The sequence below is a fragment of the Natator depressus genome, chromosome 20, assembly GCF_965152275.1.
Source record: "Natator depressus isolate rNatDep1 chromosome 20, rNatDep2.hap1, whole genome shotgun sequence".
Classification (NCBI taxonomy): domain Eukaryota; kingdom Metazoa; phylum Chordata; order Testudines; family Cheloniidae; genus Natator; species Natator depressus.
Window position 1 is genome coordinate 4,169,902 of NC_134253.1, and position 20,298 is coordinate 4,190,199.

General features: G+C 41.4%; 2 protein-coding genes across 9 annotated transcripts in view; one reads left to right on the top strand and one right to left on the bottom strand.

The window, feature by feature from the left end:
• The first annotated feature begins 5,964 nt into the window (after window positions 1-5,964).
• HIGD1C (HIG1 hypoxia inducible domain family member 1C) lies at window positions 5,965-10,669 on the top strand. 4 transcript variants are annotated; one of them, XM_074935284.1, is made up of 5 exons: window positions 5,965-6,020; window positions 7,888-7,957; window positions 8,237-8,339; window positions 9,554-9,688; window positions 10,140-10,668. In XM_074935284.1, the coding sequence occupies exons 3-5, from the start codon at window positions 8,246-8,248 to the stop codon at window positions 10,202-10,204; spliced, it is 294 nt and encodes a 97-aa protein (XP_074791385.1). In that variant the 5' UTR covers window positions 5,965-6,020; window positions 7,888-7,957; window positions 8,237-8,245; the 3' UTR covers window positions 10,205-10,668. The 4 variants fall into 4 exon arrangements, with proteins under 4 accessions (XP_074791385.1, XP_074791386.1, XP_074791384.1 ...); XM_074935285.1 differs by having other exon boundaries at window positions 6,007-6,050; XM_074935283.1 differs by lacking the exon at window positions 5,965-6,020 and adding an exon at window positions 6,479-6,616.
• Window positions 10,300-20,298, bottom strand: part of SLC11A2 (solute carrier family 11 member 2) — a 47,634-nt gene continuing 37,635 nt past the window's right edge. For 4 of the 5 annotated variants that reach the window (XM_074935268.1, XM_074935269.1, XM_074935267.1 and 1 more), the window contains 2 exons: window positions 17,296-17,328; window positions 10,300-14,963 (listed from right to left, as the gene is read on the bottom strand). In XM_074935268.1, the coding sequence (XP_074791369.1) occupies window positions 14,886-14,963; window positions 17,296-17,328 (111 nt within the window). In that variant the 3' untranslated portion in view covers window positions 10,300-14,885. The remainder of the gene's footprint in view (window positions 14,964-17,295; window positions 17,329-20,298) is intronic. The other variant, XM_074935266.1, reaches the window with a different exon arrangement.

Consider the following 20,298-nt stretch of genomic DNA (forward strand, 5'->3'; position numbering starts at 1 on the left):
CTGTGGTAGAGACAATGGTGTGTGTGCCTGTGTATTTGTGCATGTGCACAAGTGGGCAGGAATGTGAGTGTGAAGAGACTTGTTTATTCTGGGAAGGAAGGGCTTATGACTGACCTGAGTGGAGCTGTGCATAGCAATGACAGGGTTTGGCAGTGTGCAAGCGGCAGTTGATTTTGCTTTGCCTGTATCAGTACATGTCACTGAAGCAGTATGCAATTACATTATTTTTCAGCAGCTGTGTTTATCCTGTCAAATAAGGGCATAAAATTAAAAACTTCTTATAAAAATAGCAACACAACTTCCAAATTTTCATATTTTAATGTAAAATCAGATGAAGCTATACTTGTTACACTGTTCTGGGGAACTAGCATGTGAATATGATCTGGCTTGAGTTTCAACAGCATTGCATATACCCTTTTTTTTAAAACATACTAGCAAACTGGGATTTAGTGTTTTACATTTTCTCTAAAGGATTAGGCATTTCCCTCCTGTCCCCCTTCATTAGTAGGCATTTTTGAAATGCTGAACTTATTTTTCATTCACAGTCTTTTTGTGTGCGCGCGCACTAGTTTAGAGGAAATATGCGCAGATGTACAGTTGACACGGCCATACTTAAAAGGGCACGGTCATGTTACTGTTCATAATTTTTAAATAAATGTTCCTCATTTATAACACCACCTGCAAATTTGAAACTGAAACCCTTCCTTACAAAAGCTTCTTTCAGCTGCATAAGCACAGTGATTTGTTACTTCATGATAGCTTATAAGCATTCGAGTTGCACAAACTGGTTTGCTGTTGTAGGGTTGCTTGAGTGTTGGGCTGCACACATTGGTTCGTGGCTATACGGTAACTCAGGAGTGCTGGGATATGCACCTTTTTAATTTGGGGACTGCTTTTTGTGCTGCAATGCTGGCACTGTATTTTTAAATAAGTACTCAAGTACTTATTTTGAATAAAATAATTATATGCATAATGTACACAGCCACTCTCATACAATGGTAATAACTGGGACCCTATAAGAACTTGATTAGAATAGATTGTTGACAGACAAAAACAATAGATGTGGGAAATTCTGGCCCTTCCACACCTTAACAGTATCTTAGAAAGAAAAAACCCCAACACCACCGCAGTGACTGGCTGTCAAAATCAAATCAGATAGCCCATTTTACAACGATTTGACTGTATCCCTTCCCCCCTTCATATTTTGCTAGTTTTCTTACATTGTTAGCTTTTTGGGATGGGGATCCTGACCTCATGTGTTGATAAAACACCTAGCACTGGGGGTCCCAATCTTGGCTGTGGTTCCTGGGTGTTACTGAAACTGAAATAAAGTTATCCTTTTTGGAATTCTGTCTCATTCAGATTTACGTACCTGTTTTAGATTTTAGTCCAATTGCCTAATAAAGCCTCGGTATGTAGCTAAGTAGGACAAAAAGGTTTCTCAAACCTTTCTCCTCTCCTCCTCTTTATCCTTCTTGAGTTTCTTGTTGTTGTTTATCTTAGCGCTCAAAGAAGTTTTGGCTTGACTGTGTTGTATTTGGTATGAGAGAGACAAGGAGGGTGAGGTACTGACACAGCTACAATTACACTGTATTTGGTATGGTCTGATGCAGATTAGGCAGAGTCAGCATTTAACAAAGCTTTCTGAGTCCCCTCTCCTCCTGATTTGTAACATCTCTACCCTTCCCATTCTGGGCCTCCCTTGCAGAGAGGCTGCCAAATCCAGCACATCAATCTGGTGGTGGTGTAACAGGGATAAAAGTCCAGGAGGGGCCATGCCAGCAATCTGGAACTACTGTATTTCTATTTCATTCCCTAGAGCCTTGGGGGTTGGATATGGAATCTGTGCCTTACCTGTTCAGATGTGTGTTGTGGCTTCTGGCAGGTGTCAGTCCCAGCTATTACAAAACGATTACATATTTTCTTTTGGATCAACACATGGAGTTTAAGAAATTAGAGATTTCTAACGCTCTGAGATTTTTTTTACACTTGTATTTTAATCATGTATTGCTTGCTTCAGTAACCCTTTGCTACTCATTCTCTGGATAACAACCTAAAGATCCAAAGCCATTACTTTTCTCTTCTCACTAACCAGTTTATTAGAACACGAGGGGAATTACATAAAATACCACCAACAAAGCAGCACTTGGGTAAATAGAGCAGATTGACATTCCATTTTTTTATAGTCTGTTTGAGGAGATAATGCCACCTGCTGGGCACCTGCTGTAAAATCTTTTAAAAGGGGTATTCAAATAATTTCCACTCTACCACCTAGCCACCTCTAACCTGACTGGCAGATTTCAGATATTTTTCTCTAAAATTATTACTACTCATATTTTCATGTCTTCAAACTCAACAGAAACTTCAGCTGTGATCACAGGTTCAGTCCTTCTAGGGGCACAATGTAGTGTTTCCGCTGTGAGACCATATTTAGTTCCGATGGAAAACAACACATCCCTCTAAACCCCACCCACATGGTTCAGATATTTGGCATCCAGCAACTGATTCCCCTCATGGTTCAGATATTTGCAATCCAAATCCATTGGCATAAGAGCACAAAATGCCCTTGATTAAAGGAAATGTATGTGACCATGTGGCTGGTGCAGTTTCTTATATCATTCACCAGTGTACCACTGGGTGAAATACCTATGGGTCTGATTCTAATGCCATTACTCTAAACTGCAAGAGAAATTTAGGCAGGCAGAATGTAATTATTAGTCAGTGTGGGAAGGGATTATGTCCCTAGCCTCTTTGCCAGAAGCTGGGAATGGGTGGCAGGGGATGGATCACTTGATTACCACCTCATCTGTTTATTCCCTCTGAAGCACTCGTCATTGGCTACCGTCGGAAGACAGGATACGGGGCTATATGGACCTTTGGTCTGACCCAGTATGGCAGTTCTTATGTTCTCAAATAGCTGCACTGGAATTTAGACAAGACATCGGGGTTCACATACCTGCTCCTGTAAAAAAAATGTGCCATGTCATCTTTAATGACAACAAACTATCATACCCAAAACAGCATATCCAGCAGTGCATTGTCCCCTAACATCATGGTGAGACATTGGGTCAGTACTCACTCAGAGGGAACACTGACACCTGCTGAATCACCAGTCCCACTTCCTGCAGCATTATCCTTGAGGAAGATAGCACTTGTAAGAGCAGACAAAATCACAGCATGAGGTGGTACAGCAGCAGGTGTTTAGTTATGCCAGAAATACTTTCTAGGAAGTCATAATAAGAGAGAGCTCCTCTTAGTATCTGCACTACCGAATTCCTCTGCTTTCTGAGGATGAAGCTGTGCGAGCATATGGTTCACAGGCAGAGAATAAATATTTCATTAATCATAGGTGAGGATTCTCTTCTATGTATGTTCTTCTCTCTATTCTTTGTCAACTGCTCCCCCTCCTGGACATCTTCCTTTCTGCAATACGTTTATCTTTGTAAAATATGGATAACTTCTGTGCTTTCAGCTGCTGTGTTTGGATATATCTAGAGTGGTACTTAAATCTGAGAACTCCCAAAGGTGTCAGACAAACTCATCTTTCCTGGTTCAGTGAATGTTCTTCAATAATATTTAATTATTGTATCTCTCTCTATATATATATATATATGGAGTGGTAACATTTTCAGGCCTTTTAAATAAAATAAATTCGGGGGGTGGTTGTTTTTTTGCTTCTGGGTTGCTGAGTTATTGCTAATTATCCCATCATCACTACCGGCAGAATGTTCCTTGTACTGCTGTCATCTTGTTCATGTTAACATTTTAAATACATCATTCAGACATTTAAGTATCAGCTGGAACAGCACTGTGAATGGGCTTTCTTTAGTGACTGATGTCTGATGTGTGTCCAGCTGAAGGTGCACTAACAGTAAAACCAGGCATAATATCACCCAAATTTATCCTTAACAACAATTTGGATCATCAGTGACAGTGAAGAATGGGCTAAAGCTACATTCAAGCCAGACAGGCTTGATCTCTCAATCATAACCAAATTTACTTCTACCCCACACACTCCTACCCTAGTGTTTATATCACACTGTTTATTATAGAACATGATGGTGAAACTGGTTAAGTAAAATGGAGTATGTCCATGCTGGTAGTCTGCAGAGAGTTGGAAAGTCACAGGGTGCTGGCTTTTCCTCGTTTCCCATTGCCTGAATGCCTATAAAAGCAGCTTAAACAAAGAGGAGGAGCCAGCCTAGCCATCTCTATTAGGAGAGGCTGCTACATAGGAGAAGGATGAGATGAAAGGGGAGTCACCAGCCACCATCAGGAGTGGAACTAGGAGTTGCCAATGGGACCAGAAACCTCCATAGGGGAAGGAATGTTCAAAGCAGAAGGGAATCGGGCAGCTTGTGCAGAGGAGTGGAGAAGAAAGGGACCTGATTACAGAAAATCATATGCCAGGTACCAGAGGTGAGAGAAAGGGAGAAGCCTGGAGTGAAAACTGAGGTGTGATCGGTTTAAAAAAAAAACAAAAATAAACAAATATGCATTGCATTAAAGATATTAACTCTACCTCAATACTCTCCTCATTTCACTTTTCCACATAAGCTATTATAGTAGTTGCACAGGGCTGATGCCTGACTGCAAATGGGATGGTGTTGAGAGGGGAGATGTCCTCACTATTAACAGGTAGCCCACACTGCCGGAGTTTGACAACCCCTGGTGTACAACAAAGCTCATTTCAAGCTCCCTGCTGTGTTATTTTGGGGGCTGTGTCCCTCTCCTTAAAAGTTCCCATCACATGAAATGGTTTCTTTGGTCAAACAAAAAAGCCCTGCATCTTTTGCAGCCTGACCCATACAACAGAGCCGCAATCAGCTCAAACGTTCCCTTCCTCCTGTTAATTTTATTATTCTTCCCCACAACCAACCTGTCATTTCCCCTCCCCTTAAAAAAACCCATATCCATTTTTGAAAATCACATACTTTTTCCAGGCGCCATACAGAGATGTTTTCTGCCTGATGGAAGGATGCTCCAGCCACTCGCATATTTACAGCCTTTCAGCCAATCTCAGGGATGCCACGGGAGCCACAAAAGAGCCTGCTTCCTTACCTTCTTCCCACAGGGCCCACAAAAGAAAATTGCAGGCACCGGTGGTGAGCATGGGTACAGGGCACTAGCTCAATACAAGCCCTGCTCTCCCTGCAGGCAAGGAAACAGCTGAGCCAGGTGGAAGCGATTAAGGGTTGGAAGGGAGAACAGCCCAGTGGTTAGGGCGCAAGCAGAGGACTTGGGAGGCTTATTTTCAGTTCCCTGCCTGGACAGACTTCCTGCCTCACCTTGAGCAAGCTGCTCCAGTCTTCCCGTGCCTCAGTTTCCCACCTGTGAAATCAGCACTTTTTTACATCCTGGGGGCATTGTGAGATTAAATGCATTCAGGACACTGAGACGCTCAGCTCCTACAGTCATGGGAGGGAGGGCCTATAAATATCTTCCATAACAGGAGCCGGTTTTTGTGACATAAAAAAACCTAGTGATCGGCTGGGGGAGAAATGGGTCCTGAAATTAAGGTGAGGGCTCCATGTAGGGTGACCAGATGTCCCGATTTTATAGGGACCGTCCCAATTTTGGGGTCTTTTTCTTATGTAGGCTCCTATTACCGCCCCGCCCCACCCCACCCCCTGTCCTGATTTTTCACACTTGCTGTTTGGTCACCCTAACTACGCGAGCTGCTGCTGTCTGTGTGAGGTCGCAGCTGGGCCAGGCCTTATAACAGGGCGGGGGGGGCTCCTAGTCTAGCTCTCAGGTGTGCCTGGCCAGCGCAGCCCCGACCCGTGACGAGCTGCCCGGGGTAGGGGAGGCCCCTGACTGGGGCAACTTCGATTATTAGCCTTAGGGCGGGGGCAGCCCCGGGCTCGGCCCTTCCCGCCGTTTCTGAGGCAGCGCGAGCCGCGGCCGCCCGACAGCGCCCGTCGCCCCCTCCCCCGCCTCGCTGGCCATTGGCTGCCCTCGTGTGACGTACGCCAAAGCGGGTGCGGCTTTGGCCCGGAGGTGCGGCCGGCTGGCCGGAGGCGGGTGGTTGAGTCATGCTCGTGCGGCTGGTGGGCGGGGCCAGGGGACGTGTAGGATGGTCCCGGGGGGAGGGGAAAGAACAAGGAGGGGCCTGTAAAGGGGGGCAGAGGAATGGAGGGAGGGGGAGGCTACTGGGGGGCAGTAGGGGGAGGGTACGAGAGGGGTATAAAGGGGGAACAGAGCAATGGGGGGGCTGTAGGGGCAATAGAGGGAGGGGATGGTACTGGTGGGCAGTAGGGACAATAGGGGGAGGGAACTGGGGGGGCTGTACAGGGGGAAAGAGCAATGGGGGAGGGGGATGGTACTAAGGGGGAATAGTGGGAGGGTACTGGGGGGCTGTAAAGGGGGATAGCAATGGGGGGAGGAGGAGGATACTGGGGGGGCTGTACAGGGTAGGGGCTATAGGGGAAGGGGCAATGTGGGGAGGGGGAGAATACTGGGTGGCTGTAGGGGGGAAGGGCAATAGGGGGAGGGTACTGGGGGGCCTCAATAAGTCATCTGGTTCAGGCCCCTGCACTAAGATAGGACTAAGTATTATGTGGACCATCCCTGACATGTGTTTGTCTCACCTGTTCTTGAAATCTAACCTCCCTAGGTAATTTGTTCCACTACCCTGACAGTTAGGAAGATTTCCTAATGTTTAAACTAAATCTCCCTTGCTCAATTTAAGACCATTCCTTCTTGTCCTGTCCTAAATGGATGATGATAACAATTTATCACCCTCCTTTTCAAAACAACCTTTTACCTACTTGAAAATTATCATTCCCTCCCCTCCCCCATCTTCTCTTTTCAAAACCAATCCAATTTTTTCAGTCTTTCCTTATAGGTCATGTTTTCTAGATTTTTAATATTTTTTGTTGCTCTCCTATGGGCTTTCTCCACTGTGTCCACATCTTTCCCAAACTGTGGTGCTCAGAACTGGACAGAATACTGCAGTTGAGGCCTTATCAGTGTGGAATGGAGTGGAAGAATTACTTATGTACTGCTTACAATGTTTTTTTGTTTTGTTTGTTTGTTGCAACAGTATTACATTGTTGACTTATTTACTTTGTGATCCACTATAACCACTCATCCTTTTCTGCCCTACTCCTTCCTAGACAGTCATTTCCCATTTTTTATTTGTGCAACTGATTATTCCTTCCTAACAGGGGTACTGTGCAGTTATGCCTATTGAATTTCATCCTGTTTATTTCAGACCATTTCTCTAGTTTGTCAATATAATTTTGAATTCTAATCATGCCCTCCAAAGTACTTGCAATCTCTCCCACCTTGGTATTGTCCACAAACTTTATCGGTGTACTTTCTATCTCATTAGTAATATCATTTATGAAGATATTGAATAGAACTGGACCTGGGACAGATCTCTGTGGGACTCCACTTGATATGCCCTTCCAGCCTGGTTGTGAAAACATTGATAACTATTCCCTGAGTACGATTTTCAAGCCAGTTGTGCACCCACCTCATAGGTTTGTCAAGGCTATATTTCTCTAGTTTGTTTATCAGAAGGTCAAGCGACAGTATCAAAAACCTTACTAAAGTCAAGGTATCATCTACTCCTTCCCCATGGCTTGTTACCCTGTCAAAGAAGGATATTAAGTTCATTTTGATACAATTTGTTCTTGACAAATCCATGTTAACTGATACCTTGTTTTCTTCTAGATGCTTACAAACTGATTGTTTGTTTGCTGCATTATTTTTCCAGATACAGAATATGAGCTGACTGGTCTATAAGTCCCTGGGTTGTCCTTATTCCCCTTTTTACAGCTAGGTACTATATTTGCCCATTTCTTCTTCTCTAGGGAAGGGGAAATGGGTCTCTAGAACATCCAATTTTTTTTTTGAATGAAGTATGTGTTTATTCCACAGATACAGCTACGAAGGGGAAGCTTCATTTCCGAGCAGGTCCTGCTGAATTATCCTTTGGAGAACTGAGCAGGTATAAGTGACAAACTTCACCCAGCCCAATTGTAATGCCAAAATAAAACCCTTAACAGGGAACCAGAGGGCCTCTAAAATGAAATTAAGCAGCAGCAGATATTGCATTAAATGAACGACAACTAGAAAAAGTGAATCTGCTTACGTACGACCAGGATCAGTTTGCAAGTTAGCTGCTCTGACACCTGAGAGTCTCATAAGTAAGTGGTGCCTTAGCACATAAACACCGGAGAAGGAAAGAATCTCTGGATTTGAATTGTCAGCCCCGTTTTGTTTTTAGACGTGAGAAATGTCTTCAGATGATCACTGGTCTGCGGAGGAAGAGGACAGTCAAGTATCTAAACTGACACGGAAAGCCAGAGACTCTCCATTTGTTCCTGTAGGTGAGTTGAATCTTTCTGTGCACACAGAGTGCTGTGGACAGGGTTTTATTGTAATAATTCTGGCCTGTTTTTCCTCAGAAATAATCTCTTCAGTTAGTAATGGAGATTAATGGATTTTTTCCAGAAATAGCTAAAATTTACACTAGTTAAACATGGAACAGCAAAATTGATAGTGTGAAAAGGTTTTTCTCCTTCCACTGTCACCTATCGTACAGCATTACTCTATCCTAATAAGATGGCCAGACTGGAGTATAGATCTATTGCAAAAGTGGCTGTTACTTTATCAGTAGTCTGATGGAAGCTTGTTATAACCTTCATTTAAAAGGTGTCTTTTTAAAAGGTGTAATTGTGCAGCTTCCTATAGTACCTTCTACATGGGGGTTCTTCCCTTAGAAACAGAGCTTTACAGGTTTTCATATTCACACACCAGTGAATCAGACCTTCCTTTAAAAACCAATAAACTAAGTGAGATGGATCACATCAAGAATACTAGGTTTTCAGGAACTGTGCAGACCTGGAAAGGAAAGGAGAAGCCTGGCAAAGTTTCATCCATCAAACTTCATTAGGCTTCCCTAACATTTAGCAGCAACAGCAGGACTGTCAGAACAGAAGCTCTTCTAAACCGTAAAGTGATTTGTATGTACCAGACTAAATGAACACAGGCTAATCTGTATACACTGTTGTCAATTTAGCAGGTTGCGAGGACACAGCTTGCTTTTTTGCAGAGTGTGGGGGTGATTAATTGAAAGATAAAAGAATAATTGTTGTTCAATTTATATACCAAACAACAAAAGTAATTGAAAGTGATTTATAGGCCCTGACTTCACTTCAAAAGCAAAAAAGGTAGAGAAAATTAAACCTCTAATTGATGCTTCCTTCCCTACTTCAGAAAGAAAAGAAGTCAGATAATATGAGTGTGGTTATAGCTATACTAGATGGTTTTGGGAACAAAACCACCATTTCCTGGTACAGAAAGTTGGATGCTTTGTTCAAACAGCATGTCTAATTTAGCATTTGGTAAACACTACTTTTTTAAGTCAGAAGGGGCAGATTCTGCAAACCTTAATATGCTGATTCCTCACCCTATGCACTATTTGGTAGATTTTAGCTTAAGGCATGTATTACTTAGAATAATATCTGATATTCTTTAAGCCAAAGTTACATTTTCTGGTTGTACAAATTTATTGAACTTCCCCCTCCTTCTGAATGCATAGGGATGGCAGGCTTTGTTGCTGTCGTGGGCTATGGTCTCTACAAGCTAAAACACAGAGGAGATCAGAAAATGTCAGTCCATCTCATTCACATGAGAGTTGCAGCACAAGGCTTTGTCGTAGGAGCAATAACAATAGGTAAGATACTGATTTGTGCAGAGACCTTTTTAAGATACCTTTGCCGTAGCTGAGCCTCTTTCTGGGGGGCGGATGGGTTAGTCTTCTGCCCATATTGTAGTGAGCCTACTCGTAGGCTGCTTGACTTACCTCTACTTTCAGCAAGTATTCTCCCATTTCAAAGCTCACAGCTATATCTTCTGTAAATCACTATAGCTCATGATTCATGATATAGCTATTCAAACTGGGATGTCTTGGACCATTTAATGTCCAGCTGTTACCTCCTTGCACCACTTATTTTTTAGGATATTTAGAGAAGACATTTTTACTGCTGAATAATTTTACCTGTGCTACTTTGCAGACATTATAATTAAATGAAAAGAAGCAAAACTGTTTGCATGAAGAGTAATTGCTGAACTCTCTTTCATATGAAAAACACCAATAGATAACAGTACCTGCTCTCTTTTGTTAGGTGTTCTCTTCTCTATGTATAAGGATTACGTTAAACCTCAGTTCAAGAATGGGGCCAAAAAGTGAACCAACTCCATAGGACCAAGCAGGAGAGGAAAGCATATGTTCAGAATTATTTATTTAGAATTTCTATATGTAAACATTGTAAGAATTTTAAGTAATCACCACCAGGACTTCTGTTAGCTCTGCCATTGAATGGCTGCTCTATGCTAAAGCCAACTGTTGGGATCAATACCTAAATTCACAATATCCATGTCTATGATGCTAGAGGCAACAGACTCATCGTGACTGACAGCACAGTCAGCACCAACGTTTCAGCATTTCCTGCCAGCTAGAGTACTGTGCAAGGAGGAGAACTGTTATCTAGGGCAGAGGCAGCCATCGACCTACATCAAGCTCAGAATGCTGCAGTACTCCTCCCATGCAGCCTAGTTAGGCAAGAGGGCTACAGTATGGTAAGAGAGCATTACAAGATTGTTCTTTGGGGTTGGCAGCAGACAGTTAACAGAAGACCTGAATAGTCGAATGTCTTGTACCACTGCTGGTTGTCTAAATATTTCGTACGAATATATTTAGTAGGCTGCTGTTTGTTTATGCTGTTTTATTTATTAAATCTTTATATATAGTGTAACCCACTTGGTTACAATAAAATACTCATGTTTCAACTTGCTGAAGCCAATGGTTTTAGTTACAATAAGTAGATTTTGAACAGGTGCTCACCATGAAATACTGGGTCACTGCTCTTTGGCCTGTTGCATATTTCATGTCATTGCTGTTGAGACCTTCACCTGCCGGACTCGGTTTAACAAAGATGCTCTCTAAACCACAGCAGTGATTAATGTGATACAAGTAATGAGATTACAACAAGAGCCTCTTCCTTCCAACTAAAGCAAGTGTTTGCAAACAAAAGCTCTGGCAGCTATTTAAAAACTCCCCAGAGATAACACATTAGAGGGACTCCTGGTTCAGTTACTGTACAGGCTGAGACTTGCCTGACACAGAAAGATGGCAACAAATTACAGCTAGCACCAACTGGGGTAGAGACCAAGGCTAGAGCCAGCCTGCCTATAGAGGGAATCAGCTGAGGAGGTACTATTCCTCAGCCTTAAACCAAGATCCTTAGTGTCCCTTGTATGTAGCTACAGCAGCAAGCAGAAGCCCAGTATCTAAATGACACTAGGCCAGCTTGCTAGATGCCTAATCCACACTGGCCAAGGTAACATTGTAATGGGATTTACTAAAAACAAAAGCAAGTACCACCTGCAATAGACTTAGGCTATGTCTACACTACAGGCCTTACAGTGGCATTGCTGTACAAGTGGTAAGGTCTCCTGTGTAGCTGTGCTTTGCCAGCAGGAGCGAGCTCTTCTGCTGGCATAATTAAACCACCCACAATGAGCAGCATTAGCTATGTTGGCAGGAGAGGCTCTCCTGCTGACACAGTGCTGTCCACACCAGCACTTTTGCCAGTGAAACTGATGTTGGTCAGGGGTGTGTGGTTTTTCTTCTACATACTCCTGACCAACAAAAGTTTTACTGACAAAAGTGGTAGTGTAGACAAAACTTTAGTGTGAGAGAGTATCCGAATAAGACTCATTTTGCAAAAACATTTATAGCATGTGTTTCCACATTAACTGGTGGAAACTTGGACACCATTGCCCATGCTACACTTCAATCCAAACTTTAGGGTCTCTCTACAGTTTGGAGCCAGAGAATATCCTCTGGTGTATTGCATTCAGTACTCGCACTGGGGGCGTTTTACTTCCCTCGCATGTAATAGCCACAAGTTTTTGCAGTTGTTCATACTGTACAGTCTGTTCTTGTACAGAAAACAGCCAGTGAAAGTTATTAACTTTCTGGGTAATCTGATCTGAAGAATATCAGCATTATTTCTTAAGCAAATGAAGCCTGAACAGAAAAAGCTAAAGTGAATTTGACACATTTATTTGACAGTCTGGACTTCCATCATGTTCATCTCTGGTCAGTGGCCCAGTTCTGGCAAACCCAGACTTTGACAAGCCCTTTATGGTGTTCACCGACACCTCAGACAGGGGACTGGGGGCAGTGTTAATGCAGGAGGATGAAAAGGGGGGGAGCCACCCCATCATGTACCTGAGCAACTTCTTGCTCAAGTCAAAGTGTAATCAATATGTTTAATAAATTAGTGCCAAATACACAGGGACAGAAATGCTTCATGGGTAAGAGATTTAATTAAACAGAAATAAGATGCCTCAGAACTGAGCCCACATGACATATATAAAAATATAATTCAGGGCATCTTCCATGTGAAGGCAGTTCCTGCCTCAGGGTTCTTAGCACAACTGCAAAAGATTTATCCTTTTAAAAACAAAACAAAAAACAAAACACTTTCACACCCAGAATATCATGGCCTCAAGCTCTGAGCTTGGAACCATCCAATTCTCAGAAATTATCCTAATCATTCAAGACTTCTTGAAATGGCAGGAAAATGCAAAGCTAGTGTTCAATGCCATTTGTGTAAAGCTAGTCCCAGAAAAAGTTACCCCCATTCTGTGGTTTTGGGATTTATTCAGTTGCATTTATGGTTGGAAGAACTACATAAAGAATTTCTTCACGGTCCCTCTTCAGGACTTAATAGTTAACAGGCACTTTCCATGGTGAGCACTCTTAAAAGAGCAGTGTCCACTCCTATAACTGTACAGACAGATACTTAAACCAAGGATTCTATAGATCCCCACCTCTGATGTCAGGAGTAAAACCTAAACTTGCATTGCCTCTGCAAACTGTTTGTATTTTGAAATTGAGAATTAAGCAATTCAACACACTGTCGGTCAAATAAAAGCTGGGATGCGATGACAAAGAAAACAAAGTTAGACTGAATGCACAAACATACAACTCTTTTTATCCTCCCATTTCAGTTACACTGTAGTTACCATCTCCTAAGCAGCAGTCAGCAATGTAGTTGTGGGGGGGCAAGGCAAGCACTTGAAATAAAATCCTAGAGCTGCTCAGTATTGAAGAACTGGCCAGATGCTTAGAAGAGGTGGGCAGGGAAGTGAGGATTGCCACGCTCTTGGTAGGAGACCTCTTGAGATAGCCACAGTGGAGGCTAGAGAGGTTTGAGATGATAGGACTCATTGCTATAGTAACCGAGCACCTAAGTACCTGGACAGATAGGGAGGGTGTTTTTAGAGAGAAGGAAGCAGAAATGGAAGAGAATGCCCAGAACATACTCTTTTCAGAGTAACAGCCGTGTTAGTCTGTATTCGCAAAAAGAAAAGGAGTACTTGTGGCACCTTAGAGACTAACCAATTTATTTGAGCATAAGCTTTCGTGAGCTACAGCTCACTTCATCAGATGCATACTGTGGAAACTGCAGAAGACATTATATACACAGAGACCATGAAACAATACCTCTTCCCATCCCACTCTCCTGCTGGTAATAGCTTATCTAAAGTGATCACTCTCCTTACAATGTGTATGATAATCAAGTTGGGCCATTTCCAGCACAAATCCAGGTTTTCTCACCCTCCGCCCCCCCCCCACACAAACTCACTCTCCTGCTGGTAATAGCTTATCCAAAGTGACCACTCTCCTTACAATGTGTATGAAAATCAAGGTGGGCCATTTCCAGCACAAATCCAGGTTTCCCCTCATACCCCCCCAAAAACACACACACACACACACACACACAAACTCACTCTCCTGCTGGTAATAGCTTATCCAAGGTGACCACTCTCCCTACAATGTGCATGATAATCAAGGTGGGCCATTTCCAGCACAAATCCAGGTTTTCTCACCCCCCCACCCCCATACACACACAAACTCACTCTCCTGCTGGTAATAGCTCATCCAAAGTGACCACTCTCCCTACAATGTGCATGATAATCAAGGTGGGCCATTTCCAGCACAAATCCAGGTTTTCTCCCCCCGCCCCCAAACTCACTCTCCTGTTGGTAATAGCTCATCCAAACTGACCACTCTCCTTACAATGTGTATGATAATCAAGGTGGGCCATTTCCAGCATAAATCCAAGTTTAACCAGAACGTCGGGGGGAGGGGGGGGAAGGAAAAAACAAGGGGAAATAGGCTACCTTGCATTAAGTACTCCTTTTCTTTTTGAGAACATACTCTGCATTTTACAGAAGCCTTGTACGCTTCTTCCTTAGACTCCAATGGATTTACACTTCAGAATCTGCCCATGCTTTTGAGTTAATTATTTCTCATTGTGTAGTCTCCTTAGTATACTTCATAAATGAGATTCAAAATCAAATGTAAAATCTTATTACTACTCATTTGGACAATCTTCCAAAAGCTGGAAAACATGTTAGTGTCCCATCATTTAGTTGGCCTAAGAAACACCAAGCAGAATAAGTTTAGATCTAAATCAATAAGATATTCAAATATCTATAATTTACTCCCCAAATAATTTACAATTAAAAAAAGGATTAAAGAAAATATTTTGAGTACCTAAAGGGAAGACAAACCCATAGGGTGTGTGATATTATGAACTGGTTTGACTCTGGCTCTTCATTGGTCCTATGAGAACCTTCATGGCTGATGTCAAGTGCAATGTCTGTTGATTCCATCTGACACTCCTCTGCAGATGTCAGTTTTATCCCGTGCTCCTTCTTGGAGGAAATCTTTCCATCATTCATGATGCTTGACCATACCCGTTTCTGAACTAACCAAAAGTAAGGAAAATCCTTTTCCGCAGCACAAAGGGGCTTCAAAATTGTTTTTGTTCTTGCTACTGCAGTTCAGGGAATCATCTAGTCACATTTGAGTCTGCATCAACATTGTTCAGAAGGAATTGTTCAGGGTGAGTAGTAAGTCCCAGCCGATACTAGAGAAGGCAAAGAAGAAAATTAGGGAAACCACTTTGAAACAGAAGCCAAAGACAGTGAAATCAAGGGTGATTAGGTTGAAATCACTAAACAGAGGGTTTTGTGCTTTGGCTTTCTTCAGCCTAAAACTTTGTTAAAAAGTCCTTGATCAATGCTTCAAATCCTGAAGTAATACAGAAACATCTTATTTTGTTCAGACAATGAGTTTCATAGGACTTGTACAATGCAGAAGTGCAAGCAGGCTCGCCTGGAGTCCATGTAGAGAATACTCCTCCAGGGCAGGTAGTTTTTGAGACAACTGCATGCCACAGGTACTTAGGCATGACCAAGACCAAGTTCTTTTCCAGCAGTTAAGTGCTATTCTCTCCTAACTGCTACATACCCTGCAGTTTTATTTCACTAAGGGCTTGCCTACACCGTGATTTAGTGCACAGCAAGCCAGGGTGTTTGAAACAGCAGTATGTCAAATCACACTATGGAATTTTTAGTGCGCAGAAGCAGGGGCTTTGTGGCTAGTTAGTGCAATATAGACAAACCCTTAGGAACTTTTACTGCCAGAAGGCCAAGTAGCTCCAAGCCACACAGTACAGTAGAACCTCAGAGTTACGAACACCAAAGTTATGAACTGACCGGTCAACCACACACCTCATTTGGAACTGGAAGTATGCAAACAGGCAGAAGCAGAGACGAAAAAAGTGAATACGGTACAGTACTGTGTTAAATGTAAACACTAAAAAAAAAAAGGCAAAATTTAAAAAATATTTGACAAAATAAGGAAACTGTTTCTGTGCTTGTTTCATTTAAATTAAGATGGTTAAAAGCAGCATTTTTCTTCTGCACAGTAAAGTTTCAAAGCTCTATTAAGGCAATGTTTAGCTGTAAGCTTTGGAAAGAACTGTAACATTTTGTTCAGAGTTACAAACATTTCAGATATAAGGGGGTAGCCGTGTTAGTCTGCATCCACAAAAACAACGAGTCCGGTGGCACCTTAAAGACTAACAGACTTATTTGGGCATAAGCTTTCGTGGGTAAAAACCCCCATTCTTCAGATGCATCTGAACATTTCAGAGTCAACATTTCAGAGTTACGAACCACCTCCATTCCCAAGATGTTCATAACTCTGATGTTCTACTGTAGCTCAAAAGGTCATCTAAACCATAATCTGATAGGTAAGAATTGTATTTAACACAGGTGACTGATTCTTTGGTCCTGCCACTTTCCTTATACAAAATAAAATCAAGTTTTGTGAGGCTGTTAGATGTTAAAACCAAAGCATTAAATCAATTTTTATTCTTTAATCAGCAGCACTAAATCTGACTTGTTATAAATCTGATAAATAAATACTGTACCACAATTAACAGATTTATTAAAGTTATTTTGATTAATCTGAAGAAGTGTCATTGAAATGATTGAAGCCACATGCAGCTGATTAAAAAACAAAAGTGATTCAGCTGGTAGAACAGACAGGAGACAAATTTTTCCTTCTTTCCATGCTGATTATCACTTATTTCAGCAGATCTTGTACATTAATTACTAGTAGGAGCAGAGTGTGATCCAACAGGAAAACCCAATCTCCACTTATCAGAACACAGGATTCACCCTTTTCAAGTAGTGTGGATTCGTTACAGAAAGTTTAGTTAACCAAACAGTGGAAGTTGTTTCAGTGCACCAGGTTTCCAATGCCAGGGTGCACTCTCAATTAGCCAGAGATAATAATTTATCTTATATCGGGACAGGCTTCAGTCATTAGTGGCCAGCCAAAGAATACGCTGCTATGCTCTAGGACCCAAGAGTTACATCTTTATAAAATCCTGTTTGTATCCAGTTTATGTCTCAGCTGCAGTAGTTTGAGGACTCTCTTTAAAAGGGATTTGTGTCTGATTTACAAGTTAGCTTATGAGAGCAATGGCTGTTGATAAGTTTTTTTTTAATAGACACAATACTTCACATCAATACATATTACAAAAACATGTAAGGGATACAGATGAAATATCCCGTTACTGTTTCTGTTGGGGGGACTCTGGATGGTATTTTTCTCAGTTACAATTTCCTGTTACATCAACATGCAAGTTTGACTGATTCCATGTATATAGGAGATAAGAGTCACAGAGGAGAATAACTAAGTTCATGCTTAATTATTCAAAATTTGTTAAACTCAGTTAGAAATCAAAAGGCAAGACAAGAATTTTCAATGGACTGAAACTTACCAAAAGTGTTTCTTACAAGGTAGAAACAAAGAAACTAAATAGGTATTAATTTAATTAAAGGCCTGTAGTGAGCTTACAAATTCAGTGTTTCCTCTAAGAGAAATAAATAATATGCATTACTTACAGCTTCCAGTTCACTTAAAGCAGATAGGGAAAGCTTGTAATAAAAAACGGGAAAGAAAGTTCCCATATCACAAAGATCAATTTCTAAACAGAAGCAAAAGTTCAGGCTTGTTAAAAAAAAGAAAAGAAAAAAAAAACAAAAACAAGAAAGGAGTGTGCAATGCCTGCTTCTATCAGAATTCCTTCCCCACTCCCAAATAGATTTTAAGGCCAGATGGGACCATTAGATCACCAAGTCTGAACTGAATAAAATCAGGCCACAGAATTTCACCCAATTACCTGTATTCATTCCTATTCTAACTAAGCCGAGTTTATCCCCTATTAAGGTTGTTCCTGGCCAAAACATGTTGGCATTTGATTCGTTTTGTTAGTAAGTGGGTAGGCGAGATAGCCTAAAACCAGATTGTTTTAGTGCATTTGCTATTTTGACTGAGGATCAGGAAGTGGAAAGACATGCAGAAATATAGCAGTAAATGGTCTAAATGTAGAATGGTAAGTTTGTCTTCCATATAGAGCCACCCAAAGACACCTATAAAAATGCTCAACTGAACCCTAGAAATAATTTTTTCAGATAGTCAGGCTGCATAAACTAATAGCATATCAATCCTTCGCTATTGCTGGGAGCAGAAGCACTCAATACTGCCCTGAAGGGAGTGGAGAATATCAAGCAAAGATAGCTTCTTGGTTGAATGTCTTGCACGAACAAGGACTGTAGTGACAATTTCTGGCACCAGCAGTTAGTGAGACGTTACTATGCACAGCTTGGAGAGAGTTAGTATAGAAATACTAAGCTTTGCATGCAATCTAGTGTACAGGGCCAATAACTCTATAGGTTTCAGAGTAGCAGCCGGGTTAGTCTGTATTCACAAAAAGAAAAGGAGTACTTGTGGCACCTTAGAGACTAACAAATTTATTTGAGCATAAGCTTTTGTGAGCTACAGCTTACTTCATCGGATGCATTCAGAGGAAAATACAGTGGGGAGAATTATATACATAGAGAACATGAAACAATGGGTGTTACCATACACACTGTAACGAGAGTGATCACTTAAGGTGAGCATCTCAATCATTTGGGCATCAATATGAGTTTCTTTTAAAGCAACATACTGGGTGTCGCAATTTAAAAAAAAAAAGACCCAAGAAACCAAGTTGAAAAAGTGTCTATCCTTTTAATTGAAAATGTAGTAAATACAAATTGATTCATGGTCAATTAAAAAAATTAAGTTTCACAAAGAATAGAATAGGTGCTAAATTATAGCACACTAAGAGGACTTTATACAGAAGCTCCTGCATATAGCTGTGATGTTGATATACAGTTCACATCATATCCAACAGTGACAGTCATGCATGTTCACAGTGGTCGTGCATTTTTGACACTTTTACAAACCAGAAATTTTTAAAATGCATGAAAATTTAAGGCATATAAATTAAACTACAGGAATTTATAAATGAATGAAACCAGCTAGATTCTAGCCTAACAGCAGTTCTAGATCATAAACATGCCTTTGATTAGACAGTCTATATAATTTTGCTGCCAAAGGAAGACAGATTAACACACAAATCAGCGGAATTAGATATAAAACTACAAACCCTGGCAGTAAGTAGGATGCATACTCAAGATTTCTAGCTGGAATTTTGAACTAAAACCCTAAGTGAAATAATTTTTTTCTTTATATCAAGCATTAATACTTAAATCAAGTATGTTTTGTCAGTTATCTTAAGAGTACATTAGCCAACTTTGTAGGCTTAGTCAAAACGATCATTAAAAAAAGATTAGCAGCTTTAATTTTTGCCATCACAAATTCATCGTGTCTCTTGCTCACAGTTACAGCCTTCCTAACACTGAATTCCTTACCAAATTTATGATACCAACTCATTTATGCACTTGGGAGTTTATTCTTTCCTGTACGTCTGCACTTATTATCATAACAGGAGCCGCACATGTAGGTGTTCTTTACTACTATGAGAAACCGTGAGGCTTATGCTTTACTCTAGCAATTTGAGACTATGGGCTAGACTCTCCATTGTCCTGCACCTCGTGCAGTCTAGGGCAAAGCAGTTGTAAACTTCTACTGTTCTGATTCTGTAGCATTTTGACCCCAGTGCAAAGCAGATATAATGGACTACGGCAAGTCACAGGGCAATGGGAGAATCAGGCTGTATGCCTTTGCTTTGGCAAGACAGCAATTGTAACATTCAGTATCTGTTTCGGACTGCTACAACAGACAGGAAGATGGAAGTGGTCAAGCCCGAACTAAACTGAATGTTCTCACACCACCTAGTGAGAACCACATCCCATTTCCATACAGGAAAATATTTAAAGGCATTCTCCACACTTAGTCTGGACATATCTTTCACCTCCCATCAACCTGATGGATGTCCCTTACAGTCTGAAGTTTGTCCAAACAAGAGGCATTACAATAAAAAGAAAAAGCTACCATTCCATTGTGAAATCTGTCTCTCCAACCCTCTGAAATCCATGGATAACCCCCTTCATCTGCACAGAAGAATCACCTCTCTTGTGGTGAGCATGATAAACACTAAGACAATGAATTACCTGAGAAAACCTTGTCTCCAGTTAGAACTACAGAAACTAAGCTTGAAAACATACCTACATTAGCCATTCTCAATAAAATATTCCCACTTAAAAAAAAAAAAAAGAGGACTAATTTTAGAGATCAGGAGAGTGGAAGACTAATAGCATGGGTTAAGTCAGGCAAAGCAAGGGGAGATGTTGTGCAACCCACACAGATCTTCCAGGGGACCCCAATCCTGACTTGTAATACCCTGGCTATTCCAGTCCCTAGCCTCTGTTGAGCAGACTGCAATCATGCCATGCTTTTGGGAGGTTCACACAGAGGGATTGAGAAGTCCTTTGGAAGCCACTTTCACTTGTGACCCATGTCAGGATTTGAACCCAGTTCTCTTAAAAAGGTGAAAAAACTAATGCACAAACTAAAATTTAGTAAAGATCAAAATATCTGATGGGCACATGAGATGAAGG

Coding starts and splice junctions, on each gene's coding strand:
- HIGD1C (XM_074935284.1), top strand. CDS start 8,246: ATGTCTTCAGATGATCACTGGTCTGCGGAGGAAGAGGACAGTCAAGTA. Junction 8,340..9,553: donor CTCTCCATTTGTTCCTGTAG/GTGAGTTGAATC, acceptor CTGAATGCATAG/GGATGGCAGGCTTTGTTGCT. Junction 9,689..10,139: donor CGTAGGAGCAATAACAATAG/GTAAGATACTGA, acceptor CTCTTTTGTTAG/GTGTTCTCTTCTCTATGTAT.